The 24727-nt window shown below is 52.2% G+C and overlaps 1 protein-coding gene across 1 annotated transcript in view; it reads left to right on the top strand.

Annotated features, from left to right (window-relative positions):
* WWC1 (WW and C2 domain containing 1) overlaps positions 1 to 24727 on the top strand; it is a 132790-nt gene that overhangs the window by 87643 nt on the left and 20420 nt on the right. Inside the window, exons 6-17 of the mRNA XM_072947257.1 lie at positions 317 to 446; positions 1841 to 1987; positions 3208 to 3281; positions 6826 to 7068; positions 12253 to 12342; positions 13144 to 13679; positions 16907 to 17015; positions 17408 to 17488; positions 18106 to 18192; positions 19359 to 19551; positions 23524 to 23676; positions 24300 to 24391. Of these exons, the coding sequence (XP_072803358.1) occupies positions 317 to 446; positions 1841 to 1987; positions 3208 to 3281; positions 6826 to 7068; positions 12253 to 12342; positions 13144 to 13679; positions 16907 to 17015; positions 17408 to 17488; positions 18106 to 18192; positions 19359 to 19551; positions 23524 to 23676; positions 24300 to 24391 (1935 nt within the window). The remainder of the gene's footprint in view (positions 1 to 316; positions 447 to 1840; positions 1988 to 3207; positions 3282 to 6825; positions 7069 to 12252; positions 12343 to 13143; positions 13680 to 16906; positions 17016 to 17407; positions 17489 to 18105; positions 18193 to 19358; positions 19552 to 23523; positions 23677 to 24299; positions 24392 to 24727) is intronic.

Genomic DNA, 24727 nt, shown 5'->3' with positions numbered 1-24727 from the left:
CTGAGTGCAGTGTCACAGCTTCGTGCAATATGTTATGAGAACACCGAGCCCAGCCTAGAGGACTCAGGGAGGTAATCAGGGAAGGCTCCCTGTAAGAGTTGGCTTTAAGAATGGCATTGCTTCTGCAGCACTGCAGACATTTGCAATTTGACAGGGACCTTCTGTGCCTTATCCACTAGGAAAGACCTGGAGGGAAAAGGGTACTTGGGACAGAGAGGGGACTTCTTACAGGACCCGAGCACTGTGGTCTATTCTTTTTCCCTGGGGAAACACCATCACTCACCCTAACTTTGATCTTTCCCATTGACTCTCCTAGAATCGATAAGAAAATGTCTGACGCTCAGGGCAGCTACAAACTGGACGAGGCTCAGGCCGTCTTAAGAGAAACAAAAGCCATCAAAAGGGCCATCACCTGTGGAGAAAAGGAGAAGAAAGACCTCATTAAGGTACCTGCGTGACGTGAGCCCCATCTCAGTTTCTCCTGAGCGCCCTTCTGTGCCAGGACTCATGCACTTTCCATACGCTGCCAGGTCACAGAGTGCTCCTCACTGGTTCTCTTGGCTTTTAGTCTCATGGTATAGAGGAAGAAATGGAGGTTTAGAAGCATCAAGTACCTTGGCCAAGGTCACACAACTAGTGTAAATGGCGGAGTGGGAACAGGAGCCCTCTTCTGTGGTCTAGTCCGAAGGCCATGTCCTTGCCCACCAGCTCTAGCACAGAACCAAATGGAGGGAGGTGGTTTCAACATCACTAACCTTGACATCAAAATGTAGCCTCTCTGTAAGCATTTCGTTGCGTGTTCCAACTGTGTGATGGGATCTGAACAAATGGCGATAGATAGGGTTTAACGTGTCAGCCAGTCGCGCCAAGCGCTATGCACACACCATGCCTCACCTCTTACATCAGCGCGAGTTTCTCCCCATCACACAGATAAAGACTGCGCAGCTCAGGGCATAAGTAGAAGAGCCAAGATTCAAACCCGTGCTCACCTGACTTGGAAGCCCATGCTCGTAACCCCTGTGAATCCCGCCCACCGCTCAGAGGAACTGCCCTGACCACTGAGATACCCTATTTTCGTTCCCATCAGCAGATCAGCAGTCAAGGTCAGAGACTGTAAATGACTTGAAGGAAGCTTTACGCTTTATGACAAATGGAATCATTTCAGAGCTCCTGCCCAGGGCAGCGGCGCAGTGAACACACTGAGGCGAGGCATTAGTGGACAGTGAGGCGTGCTCTGGTCATGCTCGGCAGTTAAGACTACCAAGTCTGAAGTCGGATAGACCAGGACCGCATCCTGGCTCTGTTAGCTGCCAGCTTCTCCACGTACCAGCTCCCTCCTGGGTAAAATGGGGATAATCATAGGTCATTCCTCTCAGGACAGTGATCAGGATTAACTAAGATTAGGGAAAGCTGACAGCTACTGAGTATTGACCGAACTGGCGCTTTACACTGGTCATCTCATTAATCAGTACGACAGCCCTGTGAGACAGGACCCATGACGATTTCCATTTTGCAGGAGAGGAAAGTGAGGCACAGAGAGGTTCATCAACAAGGGCAGGGCACAGAGAGGTTCATCAACAAGGGCAGGTCACACAGCTAGGAAGGAGCAGAGCAGGGGTTCCAGATCCAGCGTCCTCACTGGTTTCTCCCTCGTAAAGGGCCCGGCACAGTGCCTGGTGCTCAGATGAGTACCCACTCGAGTACCCACTCACCAGGAGCTCTTTACAGGATAAGTGGGATGTCTGGGGTGAGTGTGGTTCCCTACTAAATTCAAAGGGAGAGACAGACCCCAGAGCTCCCTCCCAAAAGGCTGTGCGGCTGACCCTGCCCTCCCGCTCAGAGCCTCGCCATGCTGAAGGACGGCTTCCGCACCGACCGAGGGTCCCACTCTGACCTGTGGTCCAGCAGCAGCTCTCTGGAGAGTTCGGGTTTCCCGCTGCCGAAACAGTACCTGGATGTGAGCTCCCAGACAGACATCTCAGGAAGTGTGAGTAGGCAGTGTGTGCTGCTGGGGGTCCCAAGGGACGGAGTGGCCTTCCTGTTACTCACCTGAGGAGCTGGCCAGTGGCTCGCTCTGGGCCTGGCTGCTGCCTCAGCCTTCCAGAGCTTCGTGCTCTTACAGACTCCTGGCCCTCCAGGGGACGTGAGATGATGGGGTGGAGGAAAAGCCAGCCCTGACTCTATGGACCTGAGCGTTGCCTGGCTACCGTGCTTGCATCTCTAGATACTGCACAGAAAGTATGTTTGAAGGACCTGGTGTCTTTCCCTGGTTTCCTTCGTGCTAACTTGCAGCGCCATGCTATTTTTTTTTTTTTTTTTACCAGCTGGAGAGCAGGGGATATTTCCCTCCTGTTCATCCCCAAACCAGGCATGTAGCTTTCAGACAGCTGCTTGCCTCCCAGTTCAGACCTCAGCCCAGTCACAGTAATGAGCAGTGCAAGTGCTGGCCAGACATCGCTCCTGAAAGACTTAGAGCAGCGCTGACCCCCAGCAATCCGCAACTTTGAAGAGTTTTGTTTTCCTAGAGCCGGTGACATTGAATGAGCCAGCCTCCATGGCTACCTGCTGTTCTGTCTGGTTTCTGTAGTTGTAACAGGAAACACTATATTCATGTCTGATGGGATGAGTCTTGTAGCTCCTTGCTGCCCTTGATAGACTGACATGGCCAAGGGGGCTGCCCTCCCCTTCCCCGCACCACCCAGGTGTCCAGCTACAAGCCACCTGTGGGCCAGAGTATCTGTGAAGGAACTGTGTACCTTCTTTCAAGTTCAAGGACCTTCTTCTCCCTCACTCAGTGCTTCACTTCCCCCTGCCAGCTCCGTGAGTGTTTGGTGGACCCCCTCCCAGCACGCCGAAGATGGCTTTCTCATGTACTGACTGCCCCTGCTCTCTCCTGACCAGCTGTCCTCCGTGCTCCTGTGGCTTGAATGGGCTCCAAGCCATTTGGGGCTGAAGGATGATATTCTGGGCTCTTGGCTTCTCTTCTAGAAGGGATAAATATCTGATTTGGGGGCTCTTCCCATGCCTGAAGGAAGGAAAGTGTTTTTCCCTAACTAGCTTCCTTGCGATTCACACAGCCAGCTCGATAATTGGGGGCTATTTTTAGCTACTTCCCACGCAAGCTGTCAAGTCTCTCATGAGCGCCTGAAACCCAGCTCAGCATTGGCCGCGATAGCCGTGTAATTCCCGACTTGTTCTCTCCTCCAGTTCGGCACCAGCAGCAATAATCAGTTGGCGGAGAAGGTCAGGTTGCGCCTTCGCTATGAAGAGACTAAGAGAAGGTAATTAGAGACTGGGGGCTGGGGGCAGGGTGGCTCCAACAACAGGAACTAGGGTTGCAGAGTGTCTGCTGTGTGCCTGGCTTTTTACGCAACTCATCTTGTTTAATCCTCATAATGACTGTGAGAGTACGAGTTATAATCTTCATACTTTAATCCTCTTTTGCAGCTCAGAGAGAAAATGACTGAACCAGGGACACTTGGCTGGCTAAAGAGTGGAACTATGCTTCGAACCCACTTCAAACCTCAAAGCCTAGCATCTTTCCACTTGCCAGCCTCAGTTTCTAAAATCAAGGTTTTCTGATGATCCTCTAAGCAGTTTGGTTTGAAGGAGGACAGCCGGGGTTTTAGCAACAGGCTAAAAGGACTATGGGTACTGCCCACTTCAGTGTCCCCTGCCCCGCTGGGAGCAAGCTGTGCTTTTAAACTGTGCTGACCCCGGGGACTTTAAATATTTGGGGGCTTCACAGAATCCTAAGCAGATGAGTTCCACTGACACAAATAACATTAAAACAGTAATCAAAGTTGACATTTTTAGAGCCTCTGTAATGATCCAGACAATGGACTATCACATTCGTATGTGCACCATCTCATTTCACTTTAAAGGCACCTTGTAGCGTAACTTATCTCGTATTATCTCCATGTTGGAGAAGAGAAAGGTAAGATCTAAGATGTTTCAGGACCTTTTGGGGGTGGCAGAGTCCACATTTGAACCATAGATGATCCATGATCTTCGTATACAGCCAGCCTCACTGGGAAAGAACCCTCAGGGAATGATGGTGGATGAAGCCAAACATACTGCATCCATTCTTCCTTAGGCTACGTTGCCCAGCCCGTGGACACTCTAAGCCAGGCCAGGGAGAATGTGGCAGTGCCCAGCCCTGCCCCTCTGCCAACAGTGTGTGAGCAGCAGAACCCTTTGCAGCAATGGCAGGAATCCTATAGACACTAGAAGCAGCCAAAAGGAGAATTTGTTGGCTTATTGAATTCTAAAGTCCTGAGATATTCTAGCTTCAGGCACAGCTGGATCCAGGGGTTCAAATTATGTTACATACATTCAGTCTCACTCCTTTCCTCCACCCTGCTTGCCTTTGTGTTGACGGGCTTCCCTATCCAAGTGGGAAGATGACCCCCGGCAATTCTAGGCTCATATACTATCAGGTTAGCAACCCCAGCAGAAGGAGGATATACCCTGCCCAATAGTTTTAATAAACTTTGGGTTTGAGACCCCCTGGCTTTTCTGAGAGAAGCAATCATTGTTGCAGTGTGAGAGGAATTAGAATTCTCTGAAGGTCTAAGCATGAGTCATGTGCCCGACTCTGGGAAGGAGATTGAGGTCAGCTTCGTGGGAACCAAGTAACTTGAAAGTACAAGAGGACTGATTTCCCAAAGAAAACTTGGAATATTGTTAACAAAAGAAGGAGAAATTGGATACTGGTCAGGTGGGGGGAAAAATACGCCCTGTGCACTGTTTCAGCTCCCCCTAGAGGTCCAGCAAAACAGCACAACTTCTACACTTGGTCAACCACTTCTTGTCTCCGCTGAAGGGGACCACTCTGAACCCTTGATCTGTTCCAGCTTGCAGTAATTCCTGTCTTAGGTGATCAGCTACGGAGAAACAAATGAATTGAGCACTTCCCTTTTGGGTTGAGCCATTAAACTTCTCATCACACGGGTTCCTGGCTCAACTGCCTTTTTCTAGCTTTGTGCCTCCACCTTCTCCCAAAGGTAGTGTAAGCGCACAGGACAGAGCAGCCAGCTGAACGGGAAAGCAGAGGCTGCGGTCTTGATGCAGGGAGGGCAGGTGGCTGTCATGCAAAGTCTGGTCATTGTATGCCAAGTTCTGCCATGTGTGCCTTTCTGAGGAGTGAGCGTAGTAGTTTTCTCCTAAGGCTCAAACTTTGAGGAGCACTGGTGTAGGGACAGCGCCACCGGAAAGCACATCCAGGAAAGCATCAATCACCCCTTCATCGTCCCACGTGTAGCGGATCCCCTGCCAGGTCTGGCCATACCACTCTAACCTCAAAGCAGCTGGACGGAGAACAACAGCTACGAAGTTATCCCAAACCCAGTCTTGATGCATTGCTGTGTATGTGAATGTGGAATTTAAATTAATTAACTCTGAGAATCCCTGCCGAGACACTTGGCTGGGGAAGGAGCAAATGTAGATGTGTTTCTCTATATGGAATTGTCACTACGCAGCATGGAGGTCTCGCCTCCAACAGTGTTTTGATAAAATGAGAGTTTGGCCACATTGTTTGCAGACAGGATTGAACTGAGGTCCAGAGGCCTGGGATCTCAATAAGTATTGGCCGTGTTTGTGACCCGCACTCTTAGGTGAGCCATATCCTCCCTGGCCATCTCTCTAAGAGAGTTGACCATCAGGTCTCATCCACCCTCTAGGGATGGGGTGAGGCTAGGGCGTGACGGCTAAAAAGCACTTTGCAAAGACTAAAACCTAACGGATCACGTGATTGCTGTGAAATATTTGTGGCAGTACTCTTAGCAATACGGGAATCTTAATTTGATCCAAAGATAATCATACCTAATGTCTGGATAGCACTTGGCATTGTTTAAAGAGCTCTTAATGATACTTTTTCATCTGGTCCTCCTGCCTCGCAGGTACCATTATTATTCCCACCATACAGATGGGAATACTGAGTCTCAAAGCAGCAAAGGGGTAGGGCTCCCAGCGCCTTCCTGTAACATTTGTCAAGGCCTGCAGTGTACCAGGCACTGTGCTAGAAGCTTGTGTTACCTCAATAATTTCTTAAGAAAGTCAGAGCCACGACTCCAACCCAAGGCCCCTGACCTCAAGTCTGCGGTGGTTCACGCAGTGCCACCACCCCCCTCTGGACTGAGAATACAAGGTTAGCTGCAGCAGTATTTGCTGTCGTTGTGGTGGACCCATGAGGGCCACTGGTTGAGCACTTAGGTGCCAGATACACCAAACACATCATTGCTCATTTTCACCCCAATTAGGAAGGAGGAATAGCTGTTTTCTTATATATAAGACTCAGGGTATGTGCCCAACATTATACACCCAAGACGTGGTTAAGCCAGGGAATAACCACAGTAGCAGCAGAAACATCCCCTGATTCCTTGTTTGCTGTGTGCCCAGTACTGCACTTGGACATTTGATGAATTATGTCATAAAACCTTCAACTATAACCCCACAGGGAAGGAACTTTTGATATGCCCTTCAGAGAGACAAGGACTTGCCCAAGGTCACCACGCTAGTGGTAGGAGGCTATTGCCTGGTGAGAATCCACCTCTGCTCTGTCAAGCTTAGTGTCCCTCAGGGCAAGGGGACAGCCTCTAGCCCCTCCCTGCAGAGCCTACTCCTGGGAGGCATGTGGTAGGCACCACATGTGTGTGTCAGATGAAAATCTGTTCCATGAGACCACATGCTGATCAGTGGCTGTCAAAGATCGCGCTGAGGATGCGGTGGCTCCTTGGACCACGTAACCTTGGAAACGCGGTCTGTCAGCCTGCTCCTGCAATGCCACGGGGCGCACCGGTCACGCTCACCCTCTTGGCCCCGCAGGATCGCCAACCTGAAGATCCAGCTGGCCAAGCTGGACAGTGAGGCCTGGCCTGGAGTGCTGGACTCAGAGAGGGACCGGCTGATCCTCATCAATGAAAAGGAGGAGCTGCTGAAGGAGATGCGCTTCATCAGCCCCCGAAAGTGGACCCAGGGGGAGGTGGAGCAGCTGGAGATGGCCCGGAAGCGGCTGGAGAAGGACCTGCAGGCGGCCCGGGACACGCAGAGCAAGGCGCTGACCGAGAGGTGGGGCTGGGCCCGGGGCCCGGGGTTCGGGGGCGGGGTGGGGGGCACAGGGCCCTCCCCTTTCTGCTTCTGGTCTCTCTCCCAGCTGCCCGTGGGGGGATGGCAAAGGCGGACACCCTGGGGCGGCTGGGCTCCACCCCAAGAACACTCTGTTTAGCACCACTTTCCAAAGTAGCAGATCTGGGGAGATGGCTCGCAGACCAACTTACCGCGGAGCTTTACCAGGGAATCGCGTTACCAGCGTCTGCGCATGCGCAGGCTTGCAGACGTTTTCTTCTGAGATGTGATGTAGAGCAGGCGTCCTCCAACTTCGTGACAGTGACACGTTACATTATTACCTAACGTACAAAAGTTTCACAAGGCAGTGAATACTCTTTCTATGTGTGATAGCCCTCTGATATTCTTAGATTATTTCTTTTCATGCTGGTCATGACCCACTAAATCGATTTTGCCATACACTGAGGCGTTGTAATTTGCGGCTTGAAAAACACTGGTGGGTGGGTGGGGTGCAGACTGAGATGCTTATAGGGGTCGAGAGATGATATAAATGCCGTGTTGGACTGGACTGCACAGGCCCCCCCACCGTGTCTAAAGCAGGTGCCGCCTCCAGCCCCCAGCAAGTGGGCGTGCAGGCCCCCGGCTGCCAGAGCTCCCCACGTTTCAAGAAAAGAGTTGTTTAGATTTTTTTTTTTTAATATTGGCAACTAATCCAAAAGAATTTTTAATACTGTGAAGACTGACTCAGCTTCATCTGTGGGCTTGATTTAGCCTGAAAGCCACAGGTTTAGACCTTACAACAGACTTTACTCCCTTCTGTGTCTCACCACCCTGAGTCCTGCAGTCCCCGACTTTTCCCTCATTCATTCATTCAGTCCATCAGCCTGTTATTTATTCATTCATTCACTTAAGAAACATTTTGTTGCAATATTCTGTATGCAGGGCAATATGGAGTTTTCAGAAATTAATAAGTCATGATTCCTACCCTGCTACCCTTAAAATCTGTTCAGTTATTTTGACTTTTTTTTTCTTTTTTTGGCAGCAGACTTTATTGAGCAAGGTCCCTAACCCTTAAGGAGCTAGAATTGAAGATAATGATTTTCAAACGCATGTGTGTGTGTTTGTGTGTGTGTGTGTGTGTGTTTGGGGGCAGGAATGAGCAAGGGAATTCCTCTTTCCAGTGAAATCAGAGGCAGAAACCCAGTTTATAAGGCAGGTAAACTTACCTGCACCCCAGTGGCAGCAGGCCAGGCATCCTAGGTGCCTGGCCCCGCTCTCTCTGCATCACCCCATGATGGGTCCTAAGATGCCTTCAGGGAGCTTGCAGTCCCTCCTTAGCAACTGAGTAAGCCCCATTTGCACCTGGCAGGGTGCCACCTGGATCAAGTTGACCAGCCTCTGCCTGGCCTTTTGTAAGCACGTCAGAGAGTCCACTGACTGGTCAATGGTGGGGAATCTTTCCCCTCCAAGCCTCTTGTCAGAACTGCTACCAGGGACGTGTCTTTTTCCTCTCCTTTATCCTCCCCTGGGAGGAGGGGTGGCTGGTTAGCACCTACCCACCACCAGGTAGGTGGGAGAAGGAGGAGCAGGCTTCAATCATTGTTGTTTTGCAGCCCCAGGAAGCACCTTCTAGAAATCTCCTTTAGCAATAAGACTCTGTCCTTCTTTCCTTAAGGCTTTGAGCCCTGAGGACAAGGCCTGTGTCTGGAAACCATCGTGCCTTTGGTGTTAGTTGAAAAAAAAATGTTTAGTCGGCCTGGACAGACCCTTCCAGGCCTCTGCCTCCGTCTTCTAGTCTGTCTAACAGTCCTCTGGGGCCCTGGCGTGCTCCCGGGCCCTGTGGCTATCACTGGGAAACCCTTCACTGTTCATCATGCTCACAGCCAGCAGTGGAAGAGAACAGATTCATGGTGGCCTTACTCCTTGTTAGGGCAAAAGAGATGCCCTGCCACCACTGACCTTGAACAAGACATTGACCAACATGGACTTCAATTGCCTGATAGGGGGAAAAAAACAAGATAATTGCATTGAACATCTATGTAGCCTGAAGCTCGGAGGTTAGACCAGATTGTGAATTGAGGCTCTTCCCTGCGATAATGATTTTGGTTTCTTGAAACTAGGTTTGGATATTCTCTTAGAGACCCCTACACTACATGCCAAAGGTACCATTATGTACCAGACTCTGTTACCAGTATCATCTCACTTAAACCTTGCAGCAACGCTGAGGCTAGTTTCCTTTTTGCAGATGAGGAAACTGAGGCTCGCGCACCATCACCAAGTGGCAGAGCTGGGATTACAACCCAGGCTGGCTGGGTCCAGAGCTCATGCTCACCCTAGGCTGCTGCTCACATAGAAAGTCTTTTATTATTGCCTTCAGCCCCACCTTTCAAAGGTCTCATTGCTCCCATGGAACAGCAAGTTCACACAGCCAGTCCAGGGCAGCCACCGTCTGCACTTCACAACAGATGCTGAGCAGGTGACTCGAGTTCCTAGGGGGCAGAGTCCTCTGGGGGATGTGCCGAGGGAAGCCAGGGGGCGCATGGGCAGGAAGAGGTGAGAGCCACAGGAAGGACGGGGCTCTGAGCCTCCTGCAGGGGAGAGAGGAGAGAGCCCATCCAGCAGTCTCCGTCTGTGTTCAGCTGTTTGCCTCTGGCCCCTCCTGTTCATCTGTCTTGTGTTCATCCCTCCGACCCCCTTGTCCTCTCTCTCGGTCTCTTTCTCTCTTTCTTATGCTCCTTTCTCTCTTTTCTCTCTCAAAATGGGAGGATTGTGTTCCTCACCTGCACACAGCAGCGTCTCCGTTCAAGGTGACTTTGGGGAGGACAAGAATAGACACATCTAGGAAGGGCACACACACCGCAGGGCCTGCCAAACCCCAGTCACGGATCAATTAGAGGCACAGACATCCTGACTCCCCCCACCCCATCCTACCTCCTGCTTCCACCTCCCTTCCTGTGCCCCCCCACTCCTGAGAGCCGCCGTGCGGTCACGCAGGGTGCTTGTTAGAATGTGGACTCCCTGCCCCTCTATCCCCCAGGACCAATTCCCCAAGCCCTGAGACACAGCCCAGGCTCCTGAGTTTTTCAGCAGCACCCCAGGTGCTGAGCTGCAGCTTGGGGGCATTCCAGCCCCACCTTCTGGATCCTCTGCCGGTTTCCACGCTCAATGTGTTCTTGGCCTCCCTGCATGTGCCAGGCACCACACACAAATACCATATGGCCCGCTAAGCCCAGCGCCCCCGGGAGGCGGCCTCGGCACCTGCGTGTTGTTGCTGGTGGCTATACCCCGCTGCGTTCAGGAAGTCAAGGCCTCCCGGCTCCTAGTTTCCTCCGCCTCACTTTGGGGCTCCAGTGGGGACCTGCGTTTACTCCCAGAAAATGCTTCTCTGGTCTTCTCCCAGAGGAAAGGAAAACGAGAGCAAAAATGGTGAACCCCAGCCACTCCTTGACCCCAGACCTCACACCCTTTCAAGGTTTTGCTCTTAAGGAGGGTCAGATTCACTGTCCTGTCCGTTCCATTAAGCATCAAGGTTTCGTTCATTTCAGGCTCCATCTGCCAGCCTCCTGCCTGGCCCTCACCTCCCCAGCCCCGGGTAGGACTCTGGAAGAACAGCGCCAGGGATTGAGCTGGCCAAGAACCATGCTGAGGCCCCTCTGCCCACTGCTCCTGGGGTCTCTTCTGTAATTTCACAAGGCTGGTTCCCCAGTGACAAGCCCCACCTGTCCCTCATCACTTTCCAGTTGTGTCTCCAGCGAGCTCTGGTCTTCATGGCAGGGCCTGTGTTGGAGGCCTGGGTGTGTCAGTGGAGAGATGGCCTGGTTAGGTGTTCCATGGAAATAAACTCTCTCCCAGACCCCAGGCTGGGTTGGCTGTGCTCGGGGAGTAGTGGGTCAGTCATTCCCCCTGCAACCGGATGGCATAAGGGGACAAGAGGCCAACAGTGGAACGCATCAGTCCAAGGGAGGTCTGACATTTGGGTCTTTCAGCAGAGGGGATGAGCTTTCCCTCCTTCGACGGGGGGGCAAGTCCTCCCTTCAGTTACTTCTCGAGCACGTCCGTGTGGTGGGCACCATGCTCCGCGCTGGGGGAGTTCCCGCCTTGCAGTCCCCCCGCAGTGCAGCAGCTCCTCAGCCTTAGGGCCTAAACGTCACCTGGGATAGGTAATAGAGATGCAGGTTCCTGGGCCCTGCCCCCAGGCTCTCTGATTCAGTCCATGAAAGTAGGACTCAGGAATGTGCATTTAATAAGGATGTCTCCCTGTCTGATGCGGGAGGCCTGTGACCACAAGCTGAGAACCACTCATCCAGTGGGTAGGCGACAGCAGCCCTCCTGAGTGGGTGAGGGCACCGGCCTGCTTGATGGAACTTGCAGGCTGTGGTGGGCTTTGGTGCCGGTCTTTGCTCCCCGGTTCCGTCACACTCACCTGGCTCTGCCCCAGGCTCTCTGGAACCATCCTCCCAGCCCCTTTGCTGACTCTTGCCGGTCCATGCAGCCTTGAGATGCTGTAAATACTCAGAGCTTGGTCCTGGGCCCTGCCTTTTTTCCATTATATACTTCACCCTGAGATGGTGCATCCATTTGTTAGGGCTGCCAAACCAAAATACCACACACTGGGTAACTTAAGAGAATTCTGTTTTCTCGCAGTTCTGGAAACCAGAGGTCCAAGGTCAAGGTGTTGGCACCTGTCTCCTTGTCTCGTGGATGTTTGTCTGCACATGGTCATCTACCAGGTCTTCACCTGATTTCTCTCCCCAGCATACCTGTGCATAGCACAGGGAGGGATGGTTGGTGGAATCCTAATTCTGCCACTAATTCTCTAGCTTTAAGTAAACTATTTAACTCTAAGAACCTCAGTTTTCTCATATACAAAGTGGTGTTAAAAAAAAGAATTCTTAAGGTGCAGAGTTATTGCGCAAATGAATTAAGGCAATGTCATACGCTTCCTACTCAGCGTCTGGTGTGTAGCAGGTGATGAACAGAGCAGTTACTGTAGGATGTGACGTGGAGGCCATCTCCCTCCAGACGTCATAGTATAAGGCTTGCAGGACGTCTGCGCGCATCTGTTGGGGGCTGGGGTGGGAGCGGTCCATGTGTACATCGCGGTGAGTACACGCCTGCCGCTCTTCTTTCAGGGAGATGGAGGCTGGGTCCCTTGAGCCTCCTCCCTCATGTCTTCGCTCCCTTCAGGTTGAAGTTAAACAGCAAGAGGAGCCAGCTGGTGAGAGAGCTGGAGGAAGCCACCAGGCAGGTAGCAGCACTGCACTCCCAGCTGAAAAGGTGAGCAGGAGGCGGCACAGTGGGTGTTCCCCGGGGCATGGCCAGATGCAGGCGTCCCCCGGTGGCCCAGCCCAGCCTCTGCCCTTCACGTGTCCTCTTCAGTATGCACACTTAGAGGAACAGCAGGCAGGTGGATGGTCTAGGGGACTTGGGCTGGGCCTGATGCGGCCGGTGGCAGGGTCCTTCCCCTCCCCAGACCGCAGCATCCTGTCCTTGTGACAGCACACAGAAGGGCCCCAGTCAGGTGCTCTTGTGTCTCATTCTGATCCCCGCCAGCCAACTTGCACACCACGGAGAGAGCTGGCCTCGGGCCTGGGCCTCTGTGGGCACGGTGGCTGGAATTGTAGAATATTTCAGATATTTTTAACAGTTGTCTTCAGTTTGTAGTAAGTGGTACTGCTTTTCAGATTACACTTAGGATGTAAAGTTTCCTTTTAAGATAAATATGTGAACGTGTAAAAAATGAGTTGATTTGAAGAAAAATGTTAAGCATTATTTGCGGCTGAATTCAAACATAGAAAAATGCACAAATGGAATGCAGCTGGTGGAGGTGTGAGAAACAGAGAGGGAAAAGTGGGTTTTTAAGGCAGCTGGCTAGGGTTGGAATCCTAGCTCTGCCCCCCACCTCCTGACGATGTGGCCTCGGGATATCCTCTTTAGTGAAATGGGGATGCTGGAGGTTGTCAAGAGGGTCCAATGAGATATGTTCTCAGAGCCCGTGGTGCTTTTCTATGGGCCAGGTGGGATGTGCCAAGTGGCCCACCCACTCTGTGTCTTCGCCCTCCTTCTCCCCCGGCCCAGCCTCTCCGGCAGCATGCAGAGCCTGTCCTCAGGCAGCAGCCCCGGATCCCTCACGTCCAGCCGGGGCTCCCTGGCCGCCTCCAGCCTGGACTCCTCCACCTCAGCCAGCTTCACTGACCTCTACTATGACCCCTTCGAGCAGCTGGACTCGGAACTGCAGTGCAAGGTGGAATTCCTGCTCCTGGAGGGGGCCACGGGCTTCCGGCCCTCAGGCTGCATCACCACCATCCACGAGGACGAGGTGGCCAAGACCCAGAAGGCAGAGGCGGGCGGCCGCCTGCAGGCTCTGCGCTCCGTGTCCGGCACCCCGAAGTCCATGACCTCCCTGTCCCCCCGCTCCTCTCTCTCATCCCCCTCCCCACCCTGCTCCCCTCTCATCGCTGACCCCCTCGTGGCCGGAGACGCCTTCCTGAGCAATCTGGAGTTTGAAGACCCCGAGCTGAGTGCCACTCTCGGCGAACTGAGCCTTGGCAGCGGCACCCAGGAGAGGTACCGGCTGGAGGAACCAGGACCAGAGGGCAAGCAGTCGGGCCAAGGTAGAGGGCACCATGTCCGAGGGCGGGAGGCTCGAGGAGGGAGGAGGATGGTCTGAGTCCCAGACCCCAGTGACAATTATGATAATTATGATAATTATACTGCTTTCTGCGTGCTGGCTCTCTACGTGGTGTATCGATTTACCTATTCATTCAGTAGGAATTTATTACGTGTTTACTATGTTCTGGGTCCTGAGCTAAGGATTTTTCCATGGTGGATTCATTCAACAGATACTAAATACGTACTGAAGTCAAATGCCGGGTCCTGTGCTAAGGGATGTACGTGGATTCATTCGTTTGTTCATTGAACAGATATGCCATGTGAGTTGGTCACAAGGATACAATGCGGAGGACAGACAAGGTCCCGGTTTCCAGGAAGCCTACGTGCAATGAAGGCACAGACAGAACTGTACAACCAAACCGATAAAGGCACCAGGGAAAAAATAAAACAGGGGGTGCGCTGGAGCTTTTCAGGTTGGGGCTGCCAGTTCAGACTGAGTGGTGAAGGAAGGCAACACTTGAACGGAGGCTTGAACGGTGAGAAGGAGCCAGCCTTGGGAGAAACAAGAGCAAACTCTCTGAGGCTGGAGCAAGGGGCTGCAAGAGGGGCCGGGGTGCCTTGCATCAGGCAGGGTACAAGTCCCGTAAGCCTGCGGGGCTACGGTCAGGAGTTTGCAGTTTATCCTGGTTGTGGCACAGATCTGCGTGACTGAAGCCAGGGATGGATATGTGACTCCCATTCTGCACAGGGTCAGAAAGAACATTATGGCATGGACTGAGATTCAGGTCGGAAGCTTCAAAATGGGAGAGGATGTGGATGATGACAGCTAAGATTTATTAGGAGAAAAATCTTCATCTTTAGCAGCAATCACATAATAAGTTGTGCTATTAATATTTATTGGTGGGGGAGGGTATAGCTCAGTGGTGGAGCACGTGCTTTGCATGCACAAGGTCCTGGATTTATTCCCCAGTACCTCCATTTAAAAAATAAAATTAATTAATTAAAAAATAAAACCTAATTACCTTCCCCCTCCAAAAGAATAAAAAAAAATTTTTTTAACTGACTGGGGTGCATTATGTGGTGGGCAGTGTGCTTTCTGTGGTGAAATAGGTTTTTTCTATTATACTGATTTCACAGATGAGGAAACAGAGGTTCAGAGAGCTGCTATCACCTGCCCTAGGTCTCCCAGCCAACAAGTGGGGAAGTGAGGATTGGAACCTGGGTTTTTCTGACCCCAGAACCCAACCTCTTTATTGTCACACTCCTCTCAGGACACGAAGCGGGTCTGTGTATTTATTCCTGACACTCCTGGTGCTCGCTGGCCCCACCACGCCTGTCTGGTGTGAAGAGCTGGACTGAGCTAGGTCATTTATTGAGTTCAGGTGTGCAAGATACAGGCCCTCCTATGCATACTTACTCCTGCCCGTCCCACAACTGTGTGAGGTGGGTGCTATTTTTATCCTCAGACGAGAGGAGTGAGACACAGCGAGGGTAAGTGACTTGTCCAAGGACAGTGTCACTGCTGAGAAGCAGGAGTCAGGACTGGCTCCAGGAACACCTGCCCAGAGCCCGCACTGAGCCGTGGATTCCGTGAGGCCAGCCTGAGGTTCGACCCATCTCAGCCTTGAGGCTCCAGGAATGAATGGGAGGACCACTGCTGTGCCCAGAGCTATCCGTTCATTTGTGTGCAAGGGCCAGTGGGAGCAAGTGGGGAACGCCGAGATTTCCTGGTTAATTAAAAGCTCCTCTGGATGAGCGCCAGCGATTTCCTTAGAAGAGGAGCCGAGAGATCCCTGGGGCTCCCTCATCGGGAAGAGAGTCTTGCCGAGCACTCTCAAACAAAAATAAAAACAGGCTTCCTACTACAGCAGGTGGCAAACTTGAGAAAATTGTTCTCTAGAGAGGAGGGGGTGCAGGTGGAACCTCTAACGAGGCTCAGGAAGCATTCCCGGCGCTCCCTGTCTAAGGGCTTCCATAAGCTGGCTCAGGGGCGCTGGGACCCCAGCCGGGTGCAGGGTGCGACCCCCGCCCTCCCCAACAGTGTCCTGGGAGACCCGAGACCGCTCACGTCTCAGGTCGGGATTTCTTCACGCCGTCTCCAGAAGCTTTCCCCACCGTGAGCGATGCCAGGCTGAGCTCAGACACTAAGCAGGTTATGCGATTAGTGCCATTGTGCAGTCAGCAGACAAATTAATCTCCTTAAGTGGTTTAGTGGAGGGTGGAGAGGGATGGATCTGAAGCCAGGAGGTCCCCAGGGCTGCAGCCGCAGATGTGGGACACGGGCTGGGAAAGCCACACCCAGGTGGCCCCTTGGCTTCTCCCAGGCTCACGGTCCCCATCCGTTCCCCAGCCTGCACTGCCCCCAGCCTCTTCCCCAGTCTGCACACGCCTTTGCCTGGCACAGAGCAGGTGCTCAGAAGTGCTGGCTGTGAGGCTGAAGCACCCAAATCCGTCCTTCCCCTGCTGTGCGGAGGTCAGGAACTGTCCCGTTCATCTTGGTAGCTCTGAACTTGGCAATGGACCTGGCACACCATCGGCATCCATTGGGGAAGGCGGGAATGTGCAGCATGGGCTGAATGCAGGGTCTGAGCTCCGAGTCAGAGACTTCTGAGGGGCTGCATCAAGGGCGGGGGAGATGAGCTGAGCTAGGAGTGGAATGGGCCGAGTGGGAAAGCCAGTACTTAAATCCTTCCCTTTCTCCCCCTCTTGCCCCTCCCAAGGGTCCAGGGGCTCTTATTTTGCCCTATGTGTGTAGGGGTCGATCTAGAAGGCACCACCATAGTGATGGAAATGGTGTAGTAACAGGCTAGCGGCACTGACTTCTCTAGAGCACGTCCCCTGCGCCATTCTCTATACTAAGGATTTCTCTGTAACGGCACGTGGGGTCTCCCAATAGCCCTACAAGGCGGGCATTATTAGCCCCACTTTGCAGATGAGGAATCCAGAACTTAGATGAAATCTGTGTCCCAGTGTCATGAAGCAGTAGGTGAAGCTGAGATTTGAACCCAGGTGGTTTGGCTTTGAAATCTTGGATGTTAAAGACAGAATCAAATGCTACCCTGTCTTTCACCCCCAAACTAGGTAGGACCTGGCTGTCAAGTTCAGTGGTGGTTGGATTTTGCCAGGACCATCTTGGGACAGTAGGGGGATCAAAAGTATGTGTTGTGACAACAATATCTTGATTTCTAAACCCCGCCTTGCCTCCTGCCTTTTTCCCTCTCTCCCTCAGTGGTGAATACGGCCCAGGGGTGCAGCCTGAAAGTGGCCTGTGTCTCGGCTGCCGTGTCGGATGAGTCCGTGGCCGGGGACAGTGGTGTGTATGAGGCTTCTGTGCAGAGGTGGGTCCCCGAGCCCCGGGAACTCTGAATACGCAGATCCCGGGCCCCCTCAGCTATGTGGGAGGGACCCATGGGAGGGAGGTGAAGATGCAGACAGCTCTATGCCTCCCAGGGCTGGAGGCGTTTCCCATCTGGGAGACTGCTAGTTCCAAGGTCGCCGTCAAGGGTGTATGGCTAGGGGAGCGAGTACTGGACAGAGAGCAGCCTCTGCTAGAGGGACCCGGAGCAGTGGTGCGCAGGCAGGGTCCTCAGGGAGGCTGAGCAGACCCAGACATTCCTCCCTGAGGATCTGGCCACACCCGCCCAGAGAGAACCCTGTCTCTGGAAAATGCCTTTGGCCCCAGGTCACTGAACGGAGGCCTGAGCCTTTTTTATCCCGTGTTGTCTTCCAGACTGGGTGCTTCAGAAGCCGCTGCTTTCGACAGTGACGAATCAGAAGTCGTGGGTGCGGCCCGGGTTCAGATCGCCCTGAAGTGAGTGGCAGGGAGGGCGGAGACAGAGGGGCATGGTCTGTGCAGGGGCTCTTCCTCATCTGCAGCACTGACCTTCAGGGCTGCCCAGGGAGGAAGGCAGAACCAGCAGGACCCCTGACAGCTGTGGGGCTCCCTGTGGGTGACTCTTCTCTGCCTCCCGGCTCCCCATTTCACAAAAGAGAAAAAACAAGGCTTGAAGACCTTGTAACTTGCCCGGACTTGCTGCGCTGGCCAGCAGCACAGCCAGCGGGGACCGAGACCTCCTTCCTCTTGGTCTGTTTGGTCCTTATTGCTGTGGCTTTTGTCTTATCATCTCATCTGGACCAAAGTCAGCCCCAGATTTCTTGTTTTTCTCTTCTCTTGATGCGGGATGGCCTCAATATTTTTTTTTCCTAAATAGGAATTAATTGCCAGCATTTAAATATCAGAAAATTTCATACAACCTCTGGCTTTCTTTAAAAATTCTGACAGCTCTCCCTGCATGGCAGCAAACACTGGGCCTGTCCTCTCCAGCTCACCACGGTCCCCAGAGCTGCCAGCAGCCACGTCTGTGATTCTTAAGGGAGGGAGAGATAAGGGTTCCTGATCGGTGCTCCATGTGCCCCTTTGCATTTCAGGTATGACGAGAAGAATAAGCAATTTGCAATATTAATCATGCAGCTGAGCAACCTTTCTGCACTGTTGCCGCACCAAGACCAGAAAGTGTGAGTAGGCAGCTGACGGGGTGTGTGTTATCCTCTCCCTGTGTGCGGCCATCCCGGGGGACGCTCTCCTGCTCTGTCCTGCTCCAACCGCGGGCCCCGGGAAACCCGCGGTGGGTGTTTAGGGCGTATGACTGCGCTGCAGGTTCAGGGCCGCGTGGAGGCGGGCACAGGGGCAAACACGCTCACTCTGGAGAGGAGCGCTCTAGACAGCTTCGACGTGTGCGTCCTGAGCCCCTGCCAGGTGCCAGCGCTAAGAATGGGGTGGCAAACTCCTGCCTTTGAGCTTGAAGCCTCAAAGGGAAGATCACGGCCCCTTTCATCGGCTCCGAGCTTGAGTATTCCGTGCAGAAAGAGCCAGGTCTGCTGTTCTCAAGAGCCGACTCGCATCACTGTGCTTCTGTGGGCAGAGTGTGAGGGGCGTTACTGGCAGCTGATAATACAGCCAAGACCTGCACGTTCTGCCCACTGCAGCCCGGGTTGTGTTTCATCGAGCTCACCTGCCTACATGTTTCTCCTTTACTAGACCGTAGGCCTTGAGTGTAGCAGCAGGAGCATCTGTTTCTGTGATCCGCACCCCAGCCAGCATCTGCGGGCGCAACGCAACACATGGGAAGGAGGGAGGCAGGCCAGAGAGTGGGCAAAACAGAAGGGACACTGGGGTTGTGTGCAGTCTTTTGCTGTTACACGCAGTGCCGGGATAAACCACCTTCTCCGTGTCTCATTGGGACTGTGCAGCGGTGTTGGTGGAAGGATGCTCAGAAGCCAGCTGTCCGGGTCGAAGGGTAAACGCATGTGTAATTTTGTTAGGACTGGCATCTACCCCTCCACAGGGGTTGCAGCATTTTGCCTTCCTACCAGCAGTGGTGTGAGGATCCCTCAGTGCGACCGAGCAGCCTCACTGATCCTCCTACACACAGAAGTTTACGCACCACGGGCCTCGGGTGCCCGTGCTTGGAGGGTCTAAGGACCGGGGGATTCGGGAGGAGGAAGAGCAGCGTGTTATCCTTGGGGCCCTTTGTGCTTCCCTCACGAACGACTGCATAACGACTGAGAAATTGCAGACCCTGGCCCGCTGCTGTCTCCTTGGGGATTTGCAGCAACTGGTCAGCCCAACACCTGAGCTGACCTGACCTGACCCAGGCTCTCCTGCGTCTCTGTCCCTGTAGGAACATTCGTGCGGCTATCCTTCCCTGCTCTGAAAGCACCACCTGCCTGTTCCGGACCCGGCCCCTGGACGCCTCGGACACGCTGCTGTTTAACGAGGTGTTCTGGGTGTCCATGTCCTATCCAGCTCTTCACCAGAAGACCTTAAGAGTCGATGTCTGTGCCACCGACAAGAGCCATTTGGAGGAGTGCCTGGTGAGGACCATGTCTGTCTGTCTGTCCAGCCTTCTGTCCTTCTGGGGATTGGTCCATCTGACCCTTCAGGAAGAAGGCTTGGAGAAAAACACAGCTTATCCTGGGTTCTGGGCTGGAGCTCTTCCAGGTGGACAGCATTCCCAGACTTACTAGGAGTGGGGAGTGGGGAGCTCCTTTTTCTGCTGTGGAATTGCAGGGCCACATCCCTGGTGCCTGAGGCTGAGTCCCCAGCCCTGCCCTTCCCCGCCGTGTGGCCTGAGACTCTTTAATTCTGTCTCAGTTTCCTCGTCTGTAAATCCAGCCAACACTGGCTACCTCCCAGGTGGTCCTCTGAGGACCACGTGAAGCGCTGAAGCAGTGCTTCTCGAATGTTCACGTGCACACCAGTTGCCCGTGCTGCTGGTCCCCACAGCAAGGACGTAAAGCAATGAGGTGTCTGCACACAGTAGGTCTCACCGGAAGTCACTACCCATCCCTGTCCTGCTCAGCTGGGCACGTAACAGCATCATCGCCATGTACGTGGTTATTGTTATTATTACCGACAGTAATGCAATAACGTACGTCTATTGGATGCCGTCTATATGGTGAGCTAATTTCCTTGCCCGTATTCTTTCTATGGATCCTCACTGCAGCCTTATAAAATGGGTACTGTTATACCAGTGAGGAGATCGGGGTGTGACTGTCCCAAGGTCACAGTGGGGAAGTGGCAGGAGCAGAGTTAGGACCCAGGCAGGTCCACCTCTGAAGCCCACCCGCGTCAGCCCCCCTGGGTGTTTTCTCTGTGCCAGCACGGTGCTCGCTGTAGCCCACAGGTGGAAGGGAAGGTGACTGAAGCATTTGGCAAGCAGGTGGGTGGATGCTGAAGGCTGGAGCGGAAAGCTTTTCCGAGCCTGGGCTCCTCCAGTGAAGCGTGTCCTCAGCCCCGAGCGTTCCGAAATGAGGAGCGGCTCAGTCCTGTTTTCTTCTCCTAATTGGATGCCTTTTATTCCTCCCTCCTAATTGAAGCCTGGCCGTTGCTGGTTGCCATGGCAGCAGCCAAAGCGCTCATCCCGCCGTGGCTTGTCTCTGTCCGTGGCCAACGGGAAGCCTACTTTCCCGGATCCCGTGGGGACGCGGAGTGTCAGGCTGTCGTGTTTTGGTGGCTGGAGGAGGCGAGAAAGTGACACACGAGAAGAAGGGCTGTCAGCTCCCACGCAGGGTCTCCCCGCACTGCTGGCTTTGTGGAATCTCTGGTCTATTTTGAGCCATTTCACCAGCCGGGCAAGGACAGTGGTACCCATCCTGAGCAGTATGTGTGTGTCCAGTGCTGGGCTAAGAGCTCTGCGTGCCGTATCTCATTTAATGCTCAGCTCAGCCCTAGGAAGCAACGTAAGAATTATCTCCACTTCTCCAGGCCCAGAAAGGCTCAATAACTGGCCCAGGTCACCCAGCGAGTAGGTGGACAAGTCTGGATTTAAACACAGATTCCAGCTTTGTCACACATCACCATCGTCGTCTTCTACCTGGATTATGGGTTTGGATGACTAAAGGCGTGCCTCTGTCTCCACCTAGAGTCAACACCCGGGCCTCGGCCTGGCCCCCCAGGGCCTCCGGGATCTGCTCCTTGTTATCTCTCGATCTGTCCCCAGGACTCTTCCTCCAGCCTCCTTGTGCCCCTTGACTACAACAGCACGCCCCCTAGTCCAGCCCTTTGCACTGCCGAACAGAACTTTCTCCTCCCAGCTATGAATGGGCAAATCTCACTCCCTTGCCTCCTTCTGATCTTGACCCAGATGTCACCTTCTCTGGGAGGACCTCCTTCCACCCTATTTATAATGACATTGTCCCCTCCCCTCTCTCATCCCCTCCTGTCCCCGTTCCCTGTGTGATTTCCTCGGCAGCTCTTTCCCTGACCCAACGTTTCTCTACATCATAGATATTAAGGTGCATGTGATTTTCACATTTGATCATCTGTGAAATCAAGATGCAGTGTACACTGGGTGGCAGGTCATAGTTTAATTGGCAACTATTTTTCTTTCTTAGTTGTGCATGAGATGATAGTACACTTTATAATTGATGGCATCTTAGACTCTGCAAAGCACAATGCAGAATTTTCTTATTGATTATCTGATTCCTCCAGACTGGCCTGTACACTCATGAAGGCAGGGATTTTTCCTCTGCCTTCAGTCCTGCTGTATCCTCAGCTCCCAGAACAATGCCTGGCACGTAGAGTCTGCTGGGCGAATGTGTGTTTGTTGAATGAATGAATGAAAAAAAATGCGTAAATGCCATCAACATAGGCATCCAGTTTACCAAGGTAGACCATATGCACACCTACCAGTCAGCCCAAAATAGACAGTGAATTTTGTTGAAATTAGCATAATCCAATGGCAGCATCGCCCCTGAAAGCCATCATTATATTCATTCCCCGTTGCCCCTCAAACATGGCCTGGCATATTCTCAACTGTGATGTACATTGTATTTGTCTGTCTCCCCAGGAGTCTGCGAAGGGCTCAAAGAACACTTATTAAATAAACCAATGAGTGATATATACACGTATTTGTGTATACTTAAATTTATCTAGGTGCCTAAAATGTGCCAGGTATTTAGCTCCTGAAATGACTCTGCAGATAGGAGTTAACTTGCCTTGTTTTCTCCACCTACTCACCACTCTTCTCCTAGAGGTCACCTTTAGCCACACAGTGGCTTCACACAGCCCCTGCCAGGCCCCAGTACATCCTGAGAGGGGGAGAAACTGAAAGAAAGGATCCCAGGTGGATTGAAGAGTTGCCTCCTCATCCCAGGCCCCATCCTGAGCCATCGCATGGCCACGGGTCCCGGTCACACGCAGGCTCCTGGTGTCTCCACCACCCACTGGCACAGCGCCCCCTGCGTGTGGGGACAGTGAATGTACTAGACCCCCCAAACCTAGTCTGGATTCTGCAAAAGGGGGTGTGTTGAAATGTTAAGACCTCTGAGGAGTAATTCAAATTATTTCGTAGTTCTTTCCACGAAGGATGAATGCTAAACATACAGTAAAAATATTAAGTCACTTGAAATAAATCCTCTCTCTCTGGGGCTATATTCAGTTAGGTGAATTGGTGGTAATTTGTTTTCATCTTAACGGATCCATTTACATGAGTCAGAGAAACTGTATGAAAAGTTTTACTGAGGGGAAATACCACTCCCCTCGCCCCTCCCACCTCCCCTAGATAGGTAGCCACTTGGACTGGTTTTTCTTTATATTTCTTATCTCTTATTGTATATGATTATGTGATCATGTTCACGCTCCCTTGCACCTCAAATATGGTGCAAATATATATAGAGAGAGAGGATATATGTGTCTATATACTTACCCTCTCTCCATTTCTTGGACAAAAAGTACTGCACTGTGTATTTGGTTCCACACTATTCTCTCTTTTCTCTTAATAATATAGCCTGGAGAACTCTCCCCATCAGTACCTAGAGAGCTTCCTTATTTTTTTTATACATAGGTATATAATATTCCACTGGATAAGTATCTTATAGTTTATTCCTCTAGCCCCTGTGGCTGGAGCTTGGAGTTGTTCAAAATCTTTTTCCTTGACATCATTCTTGGTCATGACTTTTTTGACTCTGATACCCAAAAGCAAAGTTAACAAAAGCAAAAATGAACAATTGGGACTACATCAAATGAAAAAGCTTTTGCACAGCCAAGGAAATCATCCACAAAATGAAAAGGCAGCCTGCTGAATGGGAGAGAATGTTTGCAAATCATGTATCTGATAAGGGGTTTGTATCCCAAATATGTAAAGAACCCACACAAATCAATGCACAAATGCGTTAGTGAGTGAGTTATTGGAAATGATTAACACCTGGCCCTTTCTTCCTTCCCGGAAGCTTCCACCTCACCTGGAGAGGTGTTTTCCATACCTCACCCAGAAGCCAAGTTCCCTCAACACCTTGTCACACCCCCCCCCAACTTATGCTCTCTTTTTCTCCCTTCCTCAACAGGGAGGTGCCCAGATCAGCCTGGCTGAGGTCTGCCGGTCTGGGGAGAGGTCGACTCGCTGGTACAACCTCCTGAGCTACAAGTACTTGAAGAAACAGAGCAGGGAGCCCAAGTCAGCAGGAGCCGTGGCCACCACCCCGGGGCCTGAAAGCACGGTGAGCCAGGCCACAGCTCCATGCCCTTCTGCAAATGCAACACCTGGCTGGATGGAAGGAAGAGCCTCTCCCAGAACTGGAGATGGCTGGGCATCCGAGGTGGAGTAGTTATTAGAAGGAACTGAGTCCCAGAGAGGTTAATTTCCTCAATTCACACAGGCTTCCTCACTGTAGACACCATTCAGGATAAATGCTCTTCCTCCAGGAAGCCTTCCCTGAATGCAACCTCCCCAGGCTAGCTTTGCCACCATTCCTCTGTTCCCAAACACCCAGTACTTATCTCTCTCACAGTCACAGATTGTCTTGTTGCTGATGGTTTATGGGATGGTCTCCCTTTACAACGCTATGATCTCCTTACATCCGGAGACCTGTAATTCTGTCTCACTCAAACACTAAACTTAGCTGGCTTCCAAACTCTACCCATGCATACAGGGGTTGTTCTCAGGAGAATGGTCAGTTAGAAGAACTAAGGACCGTATTTCCAATTTATGTGACTTTACGGCAAGACTGATTCTGGTCTTCGATTTTACCCTCCATTCACTGGGAGGGTCGGTCGCTCTGATTCCTGCCAGGTGGGGCTATGTCCACAGTGCCCAGATGGACGCATGTCTTTGTCTCCTCAGGATGCTGTGTCTGCTCTGTTGGAACAGACAGCCGTGGAGCTGGAGAAGAGGCAGGAGGGAAGGAACAGCACACAGACCCTGGAAGACAGCTGGTAAGTGAGGGCTCCCCTGGGAACTGACCTGGCTTGGACCTGGGCCCAGGGATGAGATCCCCAAACACCAGGGCAACCAAGAGGAGTGTTCTCCTGCGAGTGTTTGTCTTGATGCACTTACATTTATTTTGGTTTTTAAAAAAAAAATTAAGAAGCTTTATGACACTAAAACTGGAAAATAAATACAATCTGCTAAAAATCGAAGATTCCTCAGTAAGGAATTGCATTTGACTGCTGGGAATAGAAAGCAGAAATAATAGACTTAAATAAGACAGAGATTTATTTCTTTATTACTTAAAAAGAAGAACGGGAGAAGAGAATCCAAGGCTCGTCTGT

The sequence above is a fragment of the Vicugna pacos genome, chromosome 22 (genome assembly GCF_048564905.1).
Source record: "Vicugna pacos chromosome 22, VicPac4, whole genome shotgun sequence".
Taxonomy (NCBI): domain Eukaryota; kingdom Metazoa; phylum Chordata; class Mammalia; order Artiodactyla; family Camelidae; genus Vicugna; species Vicugna pacos.
Note: the sequence above shows the minus strand (reverse complement) of the source record. Positions and strands in the feature narration are given on the sequence as shown.